This window comes from Rosa rugosa, chromosome 5 (genome assembly GCF_958449725.1).
Source record: "Rosa rugosa chromosome 5, drRosRugo1.1, whole genome shotgun sequence".
In the NCBI taxonomy this organism is placed as follows: Eukaryota; Viridiplantae; Streptophyta; class Magnoliopsida; order Rosales; family Rosaceae; genus Rosa; species Rosa rugosa.
In genome coordinates this window covers 40,000,036-40,013,398 of record NC_084824.1, presented here as the reverse complement: position 1 = coordinate 40,013,398, position 13,363 = coordinate 40,000,036, and the positions used below count along the sequence as shown (strand labels likewise).

The 13,363-nt window shown below is 37.1% G+C and overlaps 1 protein-coding gene across 2 annotated transcripts; it reads left to right on the top strand.

Moving 5' to 3' along the window:
• The first annotated feature begins 125 nt into the window (after positions 1–125).
• LOC133710616 (auxin-responsive protein IAA33) lies at positions 126–1,330 on the top strand. 2 transcript variants are annotated; one of them, XM_062136729.1, is made up of 2 exons: positions 126–735; positions 996–1,330. In XM_062136729.1, exons 1-2 carry the CDS (start codon positions 408–410, stop codon positions 1,079–1,081), a joined length of 414 nt encoding a protein of 137 aa, XP_061992713.1. In that variant the 5' UTR covers positions 126–407; the 3' UTR covers positions 1,082–1,330. The 2 variants fall into 2 exon arrangements, with proteins under 2 accessions (XP_061992713.1, XP_061992712.1); XM_062136728.1 differs by having other exon boundaries at positions 135–832.
• The last annotated feature ends 12,033 nt before the right edge of the window (positions 1,331–13,363 follow it).

The window sequence follows — 13,363 nt, the reverse complement described above, 5'->3', positions numbered from 1 at the left end:
TATATTTTTTTTTTTTTTCTTTTTCCTTATTATTTTTTCGTAAATTCAATTTTCAATGGATTTGATAGATGAATCCACCACAACTCCAATCCCATTAAATGGCTAAGACAAAGCAAAGAGCACCAAGTAGAAAGGCGGTTTCAGACACCTAACTGAACAGCTGAACTGACCACTTCAGACATTTGTGCTCTCTCTCTCTCTCTCGCTCTCTCCCTCTCTCTCTCCACCCTATTTATATACTTTACCAAGACGCAACAGCTCCATCAAGTTTTACACCACTCTAGAACTCTCCCTCTTCTCTTCTTCTCACACTCACCAAATACCAAACCTTCCTTTATCAGTTTCCTCCCAGTTCCCTAGTATCTATAGACAGAGAGAAAAACATCAAACTGTGAAGAGAAGAAACCATGAACTCTTTCCAATCACAGAGACTAGAGTCACAAGACTCGTTGAAAAGGAGGTGGCAGGAGATCAGGAGATCAAGTGCAACCACTCAACCTTCTTCTGATATGATCAGAAAACCTAATGGTGCTCTCAACGGCTTCCCAGGCCTTCTTGGTGATGATGATCTTGTTTCCACGTTGGTCCCTCCGGTGACTGTGGTGCTCGAAGGCCGCTCGATCTGCCAGCGCATCAGTCTCCAAAAGCATACGAGCTACCAAAGTCTAGCCAAAGCCCTCCGGCAAATGTTTGTGGATGGCGGCGATGTTGGAGCTACTGCGGCCGATATTGACAGTAAGGATCTCGATCTTTCTAATGCCGTTCCGGGTCATGTTATTGCTTATGAAGACATGGAAAACGATCTCCTTCTTGCTGGAGACCTGAATTGGAAGTGAGTCACGAACAATCTTATTTAGGTTAATTAAGTTCTCTTACTAATGAAAAACATCTAACATGCTATATATATTATCCGATTATGAATTTAGACGGCCCCAAGTGTGAGCAAAAGTCTCGGTATTTGTTTTTCTCTGATCTTTTCTGCGTCTGTGTTACAGAGATTTCGTACGCGTTGCCAAGAGAATTCGAATACTTCCTGCCAAGGCAAACTCAAGGAGGGGAGGGAGAAGGAGCGCATAGGTAGCTAAGCATATGCTGGAAATTTGGCATTTTGCAGAAAGTATTGGCAAGAAAGTCAAGGAAGTTATATAATACAAGTCATAAATGAGAAACTTGTGTACGGCGTCTCATGGAAACATGGATTAATGTCAAATATATAGCATTCATCTTTCTTGGAATCATGCACATCATGTACTACTCCTTTTTCCCAATGATCATGTAAATTAGAATGACTTGAATCCCCTTGTATGAATAAAGGACTCTCTTTCCGGAATGAGTATCTCATCACTGAAACTTTCTTGTTTACTAGCTAGTTCCTTTTGGCTTAGAGGTTTTGTTTCTTTTTGTCTTTAATTGTTTTCACGTACTTTAATTAGCAGTTTCCATGGCACGACCAAGAATTTGATAGAAACAGGACAGACACAGCTAGCTAGCTAGCTTCAAAGAAGGAGAAAGTTTGAGATACTACAATGTTATACTATACGCGTGCACTTGTCCCAAGGGGAAATTATGTAATTTTTTTTTTCGTGCAGTCACTCAATTATCTATGCATGATCCATTCCCTCTTAATTTATCCAATTCCAGTATTGGTTTGAATATTTGAATGCTCGAGTTTCACCAAGTATTGGTTCCATGCAATTCCAGCAGGTATAGTTGCCTTACTTCGTTTATGAGATTAAAGTGTGCCTGTTTAATGGGATGATAAGATAATGATTTTTCATTTAGGAGATTATGTGTTCGAGATCCAACAAAACTAGGAGGGGTAGGATTTAAAATATATATATATATATATATATAGACACACACACACACATTATGAGTAAATATATATGTGCATAACATTTATAACTTACAATTCATATAAGCATATAAGAGCATCTTTAGTAAACTCTCTATTTTAGCTCCTTAGCTATTTTGGAGAGCATGTTTAGCTTTTTATCTATTTTAGCAGCTACACCAGACTCCGAAGTGGCTCTCTATTATAACTTTTAGCTATTTCGCTCCTAAATATAGAGAGCGAGGTGTGGCTCTCTATAATTTAAAACATTCATTTTAAGTAATTTTATGTAATTTATAAATGCAATTAAACTATTTAATCTTCATTTAAAAATTAATATAAATTTTAAACTAGCTAAAATAGAGAGAACTGATGCAGACGTTTTTTAAAAGTGGCTAGCCAAAATAACTTTTTAGCTACTTTAGCTAAATTTTGACTAAAATATGGCTAGCATTGCTAAAGATGCTCTAAGCGGTTTAAATTTAAAATCTCATGTTTAGGATAAATATGTTTTAATTAACTATTATTCACAAGGTTAGTAATATTAAAAAAAAATATGCGTAATCATTTTAGAATGTAAATTCAATGGTGAAAAGATAAATTATTATGTTGGTTTGTTTTATTTTCTTATGTAAATCTAAGGGTAATTGAGTATAATTTTTTTGATTAGTTACTACATGTTGATCCCATCATAATTTTTAGATTATGTTGATTGACACAGACATTATCATTCACATATATGTTGATCTTAATAAGCATTTATAAACATGGACTAAGTATTGTTTACTCTCTGAATTTTTGCTGGAAAAAAAAAGGTTCAATCTCTTGCCCTTTTAATTTGACATGGTTAGTCCTTCATCTCTCAATTATGAACAAATAGGTCAATTCTGTTCAATCTCTCTGTTAAGTGGCTAACATGGCTCATACTTCGTCGCCAACTCAGCGCAATGCAAGACAAGTGGAATGTAAATTGTCGAGTATGTCCCTATATTATATTACCTTCGTTTGGGATCAGACCCTAAATGTGAGCCCCTGTTAAGTAGCATGGTTTGGTTATGTTAAAATGCAATGCATACTAACCAAATCGTGAGAAATGTGATGGCTTGAGAGCGAAAGGGGCACTGACTTCCTTGGGTTTAATTCCCTAAACCTCCGGAAGGTTAGCTATGCCGGTCGTCCGAGTATCCGTAATAACGGACTCGGTACGTGTGTGTAGCTAGGTAGCGGACGCTCTCGCTACGCTTACCTGGTGATAAAGTAAAATTGAGGTAAGGTCGTGTAGTGGATCTATGGGACAGGCCATCGGGTAAGATTCAGCGCGCATATTCAATTGAGTAACATGCATCAATTCTTGACAACATTTTAAGAAAAGTTTGTCGTTCTTTTTTTTTTCAAATACTTGGTTAAAGAAAGTTTTCATACTTGAGCTCCAAACACTCACCGGTTGATTTTTCAAACCTAATCGAGTTAGAGTTCCAATTGAGCAGCGAGGACGAAAGCTCACCCCTACAACAATTTGGTTGTAGGTATTGTGCACTAATGATGGGACAATAGCGGACGGAGCTGGGTGTGCAGAACAAGTTCAGTAAACTATCGTCTAGAGTTTGTTCTGAATTCCTTTCCTTGAATTCCGTATTCCAAAATTTGTTGACAATTCTCTTTGTGTTTAATTCGATCGAATTCTCATTTCCTGAAGTTTAAAGATTTTCACCTCAAAAGTACTTGTAGCTTCCGCTGTGTTTTTCAAAAAGTTTTCGAATTGAATGCCTAGCGGTTCTCTAGGATGTAAATTGATCGTTCGGTTTATGTTCTAGAGACTCGCAGCACTGTAACGAGCTTAGGCTGGTGAGGTGCAGCTTGGGGCGTTACACTAAACCCAAAATTTCAAAATCTTAATCAAATTCCAGCTAGAATCCTAATCATTATCAAAAACAAAATTCCACAACAAGCACGGAATCACAATCATAATCAATGAATGAAAAAGAAGCAATAATAACAAAGAAAGTAACATAAAATCAAATCAAAGTATGAAGAAGATTTCGAATTACCTTTAAAGCTTGGTTTAGCTGCCATAGATCCAAAGAAGAATTTGTAGTAACCAAACCCTACAGGAATCGAACAAAATTTTTTTTTTTTTTTTTAAGTAATAGAAAATGAGAAAAATTTGAAACCCAAAATAAAAAAATGAATAAAAAATTGAAAACAAAAACAAACACGTAATAGCTTAGCATTTGCGTCATTGTCTTAGTTATATACATTTGTTGTCTAGAATTGCAGATGTGGTGGGCCATCCCTATCTCCGTCGGTAACGTCGCCCTCATTTTCTTCGTCAGAGCTTCGAATTAGGGACTCATCAGTACAAATATCATCCCTTTATTTAACGGGAAGCTCAATCGAAGCAAATCCAACAGCTCATAATTCTGAATAAGAACAAATTAAGTCTCTCATTAACGTCGGAGCGATGTTATCGGCGTGGTAACACGAGACCTTATCCTTTGATTTGAGCCCAGCGTGCGCCAACTATGAGGAGTTGGGGGCTCAGCAGTGAGGAGTATGGGTCGGGATGGGAGAGAGAGGTTGCATCGGAAGATGGGTTTTGGGTTTGGTGGTGGGAGGGGTGTGAAGAGCTTGAATGGAGCTTGGTGGTGGTAGTTGGCCATTGTTGTCGCATTGTGAGACTGAGTTATAGTGGAAGAAAATGAGAAAAAAGAAAGGGAATCAAACAAAGAGAAGTTCTATATACACATCCCTATTTACTAGATACACACTCATAATTTTTTTTTTCCCATCATCTTCCTTAAACTTCCTCTTCTGCCCTTCTTTCTTATTAGGAAACTTTTGTTTACACATCTATTTACTTATGTTTTTATTCAATTTTCCTTTTAGACATCATCTTTTAAAACAATTAAAGCACTACATCAATTCATTAAATCGACCACCGTTCACCTCATCCTCACATCACCACTACCATACCACCCTCCTTTCATACCGCCAGTTGTTCACATTGTTGAATGTAAATTGGATGGAATAGAGTTCATCTTTAGGCTTCAATCTTCATATATACATCTCTGGGTTGATTTTGACCCACACATAAACAGAGAATAATACAACCATTGGATTAACATGTTTGATATATTATTAAACAAATGCTGACAACAACAAGTACCTCCTCAATTCCTCACTCTATTAATTGTGTTTGTATGATAATTTGATTATACTTGTGAAGGTCAATTGTATATTTTCTCCTTTAGCCTCACTCCAGAACCTTTGCGTTCTCACCTTCTTTGAAACTTTTCAAGTGAGTGATGGCCGTACATGGAAGGTCATATAATAGTATCAGGTTTTCAGTATCAAGTAATTAAATATGCGTAAATAAATGTTTCCTAATAAGGGTAAAAGAGGAAGTTATTAATATGGACAAAAAAAATTAGGGGTGTGTATCTAGTAAATATGGATGTGTATATAAAACTTCTCTAAAACAAATCAAAAAGAAAATAAGAAGGGAGAAAGAACACAGGGTTATATTGGACAATTCACCATTAACATGGCATTTATCGAGCTGAGTTGGCGTGGATGGATTGCCACGTCAACCACTTAATGGTATATTTAGACGGAGAGGTAACGGAATGAATCTATTACTCACCTAAAAGGCGAGGGACTGAACTATTTTTTGATCAAAAATTCAGGGAGTAAACAATATATAGTCCAATAAACATATATACTTGCTATATATTCTCATTTAGCATGTATGTATGTATTAATAGAGACAACTAAAATTTTTACCAAATTGTAATCTCAAATGTGTCACATGCATCATTAGTTTGTGTTGATGTAACCTCCAACTAATACATTAAGAAATTTTTTATAAGGCTTGTTAAGGGACTAAAACACTATTTAAGGACACCTAGTTTGTGTGTCTGGCCAAACTCTGATTACTTGTCTGAGCTGTAATAGGGTTAGTCTTATCGACATCTACGGAGATATTTCAATTATTGTATGATTCAGTTACCTTGTAAGACGCAGATTCTTTGCTGCTTGTAATCCTCTATATAAAGAGGCTCCTATTATCAATGAAAGCACAATTCATTCTCTTCCAATTTCTGATTTCCTAAAACAAACACAATATTATAATATTAAGGACTAAATTCAGTTTAGTCCTTCGAACTTTAGGGCTAAAATCAGTTTGGTTCTTCCTTTTTTTTTTAATCACCTAGGTCCCTAAGCTTTCAAATCGCATCATCGGTGGTTTTACAGGGCCTTGAAAATGGAGCCTGAGAGAAAACTAATGGCGGCGGCTGCGACGGACGCGGCTGATGCGATTTGAAAGCTTAGGGACCAACGTGATTAAAAAAAAAAAAAAAGGAGGGACCAAACTGATTTTAGCTCTAAAGTTCGAGGGACTAAACTGAATTTAGTCCTAATATTAAATAGTTCAAACTTCGCTCAAACTAACTTTTCGACCGCTAATTATACGTAACCCTTTCTTCTTATCTCTACTACTATAAAGCGAAGCCCTCAAAAGGTTCACCAAAATTTGAACTATCCTAATTAATACAAGGTTTAATTATTGTACTAAGAAGCAAAAGAAATAAACACGCGCAAATAAATAAAGAGATAATTATGAAAGAGAGTCGTGGAAAAAGTATAGGATAGATAGCTGCATTCATTCTAAATTCTCATATATAAAAACAAGTGGATAAACTGATAAACCATAGTCAACTATCTATGTTATTTTTAAGGGAGGAAAATAAGTTGATTAAGAAAAAAAAAGGGTTAAGTATATCAAGCTAACAAAATAGTTGTGTGGAAAATGACGAGAGTTCCTCTCTCTCGCCTGGCGGCGGCAAACTCTAGGTCTAGGGTTTGACTCGTTGAATCTTAATGCCTCCGATGAGATTCCTACTCCTCGTGAAGCATGTATGTCGCCCTCCTCAGGGTCGTTCTTCCTCTCGGTTCAACCTATGGGTTGGGGCATTCGTTCCATGTTGAATTGCTTTTCGATTTGCGGCGGTGTTCGAGGGGAGTCTGGTATGGGCTTGAAAATCGCTCGCCGGAAGAGGCTTTTCTCAGATATGGGGTTGTGTGAGGCGATTCGCCTTTGGGACCCTGGACCTGCCTATTCTCTTTTTCGGGGCAAAAAGAGTTGCCCTGTTGGTGCCGGAGACGGAGGAGGACGGCGTCTGAAGGCTTTCGTCGTTGGCGGGAGGCTGGATCTGATCCGGCTTACTGGGTTTGTCTGGGCTCGTGGACTTCGGCGATTGGCATCGGCATGGTGTGCTGTTTCATTCCGGAGGGCCGCTCATTCTTCTAATGGTGGACGTCTTGCTTCCTCCGGCGATTCAGCAGCGCGGGTCGGGTGGCGCCGGCGAAAGACTGGGATCCTGGGTTTGGGAAGCTTGGGTGCCCACAGTAGGTTTAATTGGGCCTGGGTCTAGGCTTCTTTGTGGGGCTCTACAAGTGTGTGGGTTTTCTCTAGGCCTACGCACTCTTGGGCTCGTGTTTGGGACCCAGGGGATTGGTGCTGCTTAATCCGGGCTCTAGTTCAATTTTGGATTGGAGTCTCGGTTTCATGGTTCTTGTTCTTGAGAGTTCGATTGCTAACGTCCGAGTTTTTGACACCCTTGGTCGCCTTCGTCCTCTCGAGAGCCTCACCTTGCTCTCTTGAGGTGTATCTCCCAAGCTATGGTTACGATCCTGGTTACGGTTACTACTACGGTTACTATTACATTTACACTGCTCTAGTGACATATGCAGTGCAGCGATGCCAGTCGGCATCAAGTCACATGGTTACCTGGTTACCTTTCCTTCTCGATGCGATTGTGCATCTAGTTATGCTTTATTATTTTTTCTTTATTATAGATGCGTCTGTGCATCTCGTTATGTTTTATTGCTTTCTTTCGATGTTTTGTGCATCGCTCCATGTACTCCTCAGTTTCACTTAATATAGCTTGTCGTCATTCCTTCAAAAAAAAAAAAAAAAAGCTAACAAAATAGTTTTTTTTTTATTTTATGTGTCTTTGTGAGTTCGTGCAGATGCATGGGTAAAAAGCCAATCCTAATTATTAGGAACAAAAATATTCTATAAACTATATAAGATTGATGAGAGGTGTATGGAAATCGGGCATATATCTTAGACGTCCTATGTTCATTACATAAAATATGAACAGTTCCGGCCGAGCTAGGTTTTCAGCCACTGAATATACCCTGGATCTTTCTCTTTTCGTCCTAGCTAGCTAACACAGAATTCTTATCTGTATAAGAGCCGTCCATCTAGACATCGAACTCAATTAAGCTAATTAATGGATGCTTGAATAAAAGTGACATAAATTAAACCAACAGTAAAAGTAGGTATGACTACCCTTTCGACATGTACTCTATCTATAATTTGTCCACTTGTCTGGTCCTAAATACCATTATTAATGTAATGTAAATGGTCTTTTGAATTGTTCAAATCAACTATAAAAAAAACACGAGGGTAACTGTGTCATATGTATCAAAAATCAGATCTAAGTAGAAAAAAACCTTTACTTTTTTTTTTTTTTTTTTTTTTTTTTTTTTTCTGTTTTTACATCATAATTTAAGAATACACGATAATTAATATCACTAGACTATATATGAGGACTTTCACTTGCATAAATGTGTTTTGTGGTAATTAAGTGATAACTTGTCCGAACTATCTCATGTAAAACCATAGTTACATGCTCACAACATATGCACAACAATCATAATAGGATTAAGGCTTACCTTCAGCAATAACAGTCATGGATTCCATCTTATGCAACTGCTTAACTCGATCACTGAATATAGTCTTCTGTTACTTACCAACTTGCTTCTCAATGGACAGAACTTATGCAATAGTCGTGGTAGTAATCAGGGACCAATTCATCTGTATATATATGAGACTTAAACCTCAAGAAGCTTCCCATTAAAGCATTCCTTGTCGGTTTAGGTTTCACTATTAGATTCCTAATGTATCACAACTTATAGCCTTTCTTGTCGACTAAGCAATGGATTACTATCCTTAATGAATTGATACACTATTCATTAAGTTACTAGTATTGATTTACTGTTTGTATCCATGTTAAACTAGGATTGATATTAAGCTAATCATCAATTACTTTATGATGATATGTGTTATGTCCATATTTGATCTTACAATCTCCCCCTTGGACTCACACATATCATGCTCGATGATTTGCACCAGAGAACATCAAAACCTACTTAACTTACTGAAGTGCGCGCCAGATAACAAACTCAAATCGAAAATCCATTCCAACATGGTCAGATCACAGTTACTTATGTAGAGCAAGAAACAGTATACATTTTAACAAAAATGCAGAGTTTCAAAACCACTAACACAAGCTTCTGCAATCTACATATGTTCAACCAGAAGTGATACAATATATGTTAATGTGTATCAACAAGTAAACATATATTAGGTCCTACTTTATGTTTCTAAAACCAGAAACTCAAGCAAATTTACTGAACACTGATGGCTTAAAAAATATTGCTTGAACCTTAACATCATGCTTCACATGATTTAAGTCATCTGATAGCAAGTATGATATTCAAAACAAGATGATAATTTCCAAAATAAAACAATAAAGCTGCAGCAAAATCATAACTGGAAATACCTCAAAAGTTTATTGATAATAATAAAATCTGTCATTACAAACAAGTTGTGATAAATAAAGTCAAAAGACCACAACTAAAAAAATACAAGAACTCAAAAACCTTAGAAATTTAAATTGCTCCAACTGGATTAACTCTCTACTGAACCTAAGCATCTAGACTAGCTAAAACTCCAATGTTGGCTGTATGCTTCTGGAATGCTGCTACTGACAATGCCTTGGTGAAGGGGTCTGCTAGCTGTGAATTCGTGTCAATGCTCAAAACAGCTATCTCACCATGCTTAACCCTTTCTCTAACACTGTAATACTTTAAATCAATATGCTTAGAATTATTTGATCTTTTACTGTTCTTGCTAAAGAAAACTGCAGCTTCATTATCGCAATAAATCACAAGTGTGTCTGCCACAATGTGACTTAACACTTTGGTCTGCATCAAGAAATTCCTGATCCAAAGTCCTTCACACACAGTTTCATATACTGCAATAAATTCAGCTTGCATGGTGGAGGTTGAAACTAGAGTTTGCTTCATGGTTTTCCAAGCAACTGCACCTCCTGCTAGCATGTACACGTATCCACAAGTTGACTTCTTGGAGTCTGGATAATTCCCTGCGAAATCAGAATCTGAAAATCCAACGAGGTTCAGATCCTCCACTTGCCTATAAACTAGCATGTGACTTTTAGTTTTCTGCAGGTATCTCAACACTTTCTTCCCAGCTACCCAATGTTCATGGCTTGGATTAGACTGAAATCTTGATAAAATCCCTACTGCAAAAGACAAGTCTGGCCTAGTGCAGACTTGTGCATACATGAGACTTCCTACAAGTCTAGCATAAGGCTTTGACTCCATATTTTCTTTCACAACATCACTTTTGGAACTTTGCTTCTTGGTTAGTTTATCTCCTTTGGACATGGGGACTTCTCCAGTTGCACACTTCTCCATACCAAATCTCTTCAAAACTTTGGTAATATAATTCTGTTGAGACAAACCAAGTAGTCTCTGTGCTCTATCTCTTTTAATCTCAATGCCTAGTACATAGGATGCTTCTCCTAAGTCTTTCATGTCAAAATTCTTTGACAGAAAGCTCTTGGTGTCTTTAAGCAGTTTAATGTTACTGCTAGCCAAAAGTATATCATCAACATAAAGTACTAGGAAAATAAAATTGTTCCCAACTGTCTTCAAGTAAACACACTCATCAACAAGATTCTCTGTAAATCCAAAAGTAGAAATCACAGAATCAAATTTCTTGTACCACTGTCTAGAAGCTTGTTTAAGGCCATAAATTGATTTTCTTAACCTGCATACTAAGTTTTCACTTCCAGCTTGCACAAAACCTTCTGGCTGCTTCATATAAATCACTTCATCTAGTTCACCATTCAAAAAGGCTGTCTTAACATCCATTTGGTGTAGCTCCATATCAAAGTGAGCAACTAAAGCCATGATTATTCTAAATGAGTCTTTTGTAGAAACTGGAGAAAAAGTCTCAGTAAAGTCAATGCCCTCCTTCTGTGTAAAACCCTTGGCAACTAATCTTGCTTTATGTCTCTCTATATTGCCATTTGCATCTCTTTTGGTTTTGAAAACCCATTTACAACCTATAGGTTTCTGATTTGGGTCAGGTTCAACTAATTCCCAAACTGCATTTTGACTCATGGAATTAATTTCTGCTTCCATTGCTAGCTGCCATTGATGAGATTCACTACTTTCAATGGCCTGGTTAAATGTAGTTGGATCATTGTCCTCTGCACAATCTATTTCAATTTCTGCTTCTTGCAGATAAACAATGTAGTCACTATCTTCCCCCCCATAAGTTGGTTTTCTTGCTCGCTGTGATCTTCTAGGCTGAGGGTTGTCAGTTACGTGGTCAGTTACCTGACCAGTGACAGTTACTTGGTCAGTTACATGGTCAGTGACATGATCAGTGACAGGTACTTGACCAGTTACTTGGTCAGTGACATGACTAGTTACAGGTACTCGACCAGTGACTTGGTCAGATACTTGACCAGTTACATGGTCAGTGACTTGTCCAGTGACAGTTACTCGGTCAGTGACATGGTCAGTTGCTTGACTAGTTATAGGTACGTGATCAGTTACTTGGTCAGTTACTCGACCAGTGACTTGATCAGTTACTTCTTGTTCTAAAGGCAATGCTACGCTTATATTCTCATCCGACACAATTTCCTCAAAATCTGAGGATAAATCCTCAAGGTTTGTATTGTGAACTTTTTCACTTAGAAACTTTACTTGATGTGTTTCAAAAATTCTAGGTGAATGATAAGTAGAATATAATTTATAGCCTTTAGATTTATCTGGATAACCTATAAAATAGCAACTAACTGTCTTAGGATCAAGTTTATTCAAGCTTGGATTATAAATCCTAGCTTCTGCATGACATCCCCAAACATGGCAGTGATGAAGACTAGGTTTTCTGCCACACCAAAGCTCAAAAGCAGTATTTTCTATGGCTTTGCTAGGTGTTCTGTTGCAAATATAATTTGCAGTTTTTAAAGCCTCACCCCACAGAAATTTAGGCAAACCTGTTGTACACATCATGCATCTAACCATGTTCAAAAGAGTCCTATTCTTTCTCTCTGCAACACCATTCTGTTGTGGGTTATAGGGTGTTGTATATTGAGCTTTAATTCCATTGTCTTGTAAAAACAAGGCAAATGGACCCTTTTGTTGGCCGGATTCAGTGTACTTGCCATAGAACTCACCTCCTCTATCTGATCTTACTGTTTTGATTTTCTTTTCTAGTTGATTTTCTACTTCAGACTTAAAGATTTGAAAGGCTTTCAATGCTTGTGCCTTTTCTGAAAGTAGATAAATATAACTGTATCTAGAAAAGTCATCAATGAATGTGATAAAATACACATTTCCACAGATAGTTTGATGCCTAAATGGTCCACATATATCAGTGTGTATGAGTTCTAATAAATTTTGGCTTCTATATGCAGTCTTCTTTCTAGTATTAGTTATTTTTCCCTTAAAGCATTCAACACAGTCTGTTAGATCAGAAAAATCAAGTTCATTTAGGATGTTGTTTTTCACCAAAATTTTCAGTCTCTCTTTTGAAACATGGCCGAGTCTTCTATGCCATAAAAATGCAGACTTTTCATTTAGTTTGGTTCTTTTAACACCTGTTAAAGTGCTAGTACTGTTAGTGTTATTTTCAACAAGTAAAATTTCTTGTTGAGCCATTGAACAATTTAACTGTAAATAATCATTCATAATAACACCAGAACCAATTTGAACAGAATTTTTAGAAATAAGAATTCCATTACTATCCATAACAAGTCTACAACCAGATTTTACTAAAAGAGAAACTGAAACCAAATTCCTTCTCATGGAAGGTACATAAAAAACATTGTCCAGAACTAATAATTTTCCTAATCCTAAATCGAGCTTTAAGGTTCCAATAGCCTTGACTGCTACTCTCATGCCATTTCCTACACACAGGTTCACTTCATCACTTTTTGGGATTCTCCTCCTTATGAATCCCTGCAAAGAATTAGTAATATGAATAGGTGAGCCTGAATCTATCCACCAAGACTGTGGTTCAACATTTATAAGATTAATTTCTAAGGAAAAAACTGTATTAGAAAAAATCTTACCCTTTTTGGCTAACCAGTTCTTATAGCCAGTGCAGTCCTTTTTCATGTGTCCTACTCTTTTGCAAAAGTAGCACTTGAACCTGAATGGCCTGTTTTCCTTGGCCACTACAGCTGTTGAACTCTTAGTTATGGCTTTGGTAGGCTTGAGCTTATTCTGGGGCTTTTTCCTTTTAGGCTTCTCAATGAGGTTAATGGTTGTAGCAGGTTCCTTTTCTTCCTTGATCCTAGATTCCTCATCCACACAGATGGATATAAGTTCATCTAGAGTCCAGTTTCCCTTTTGAGA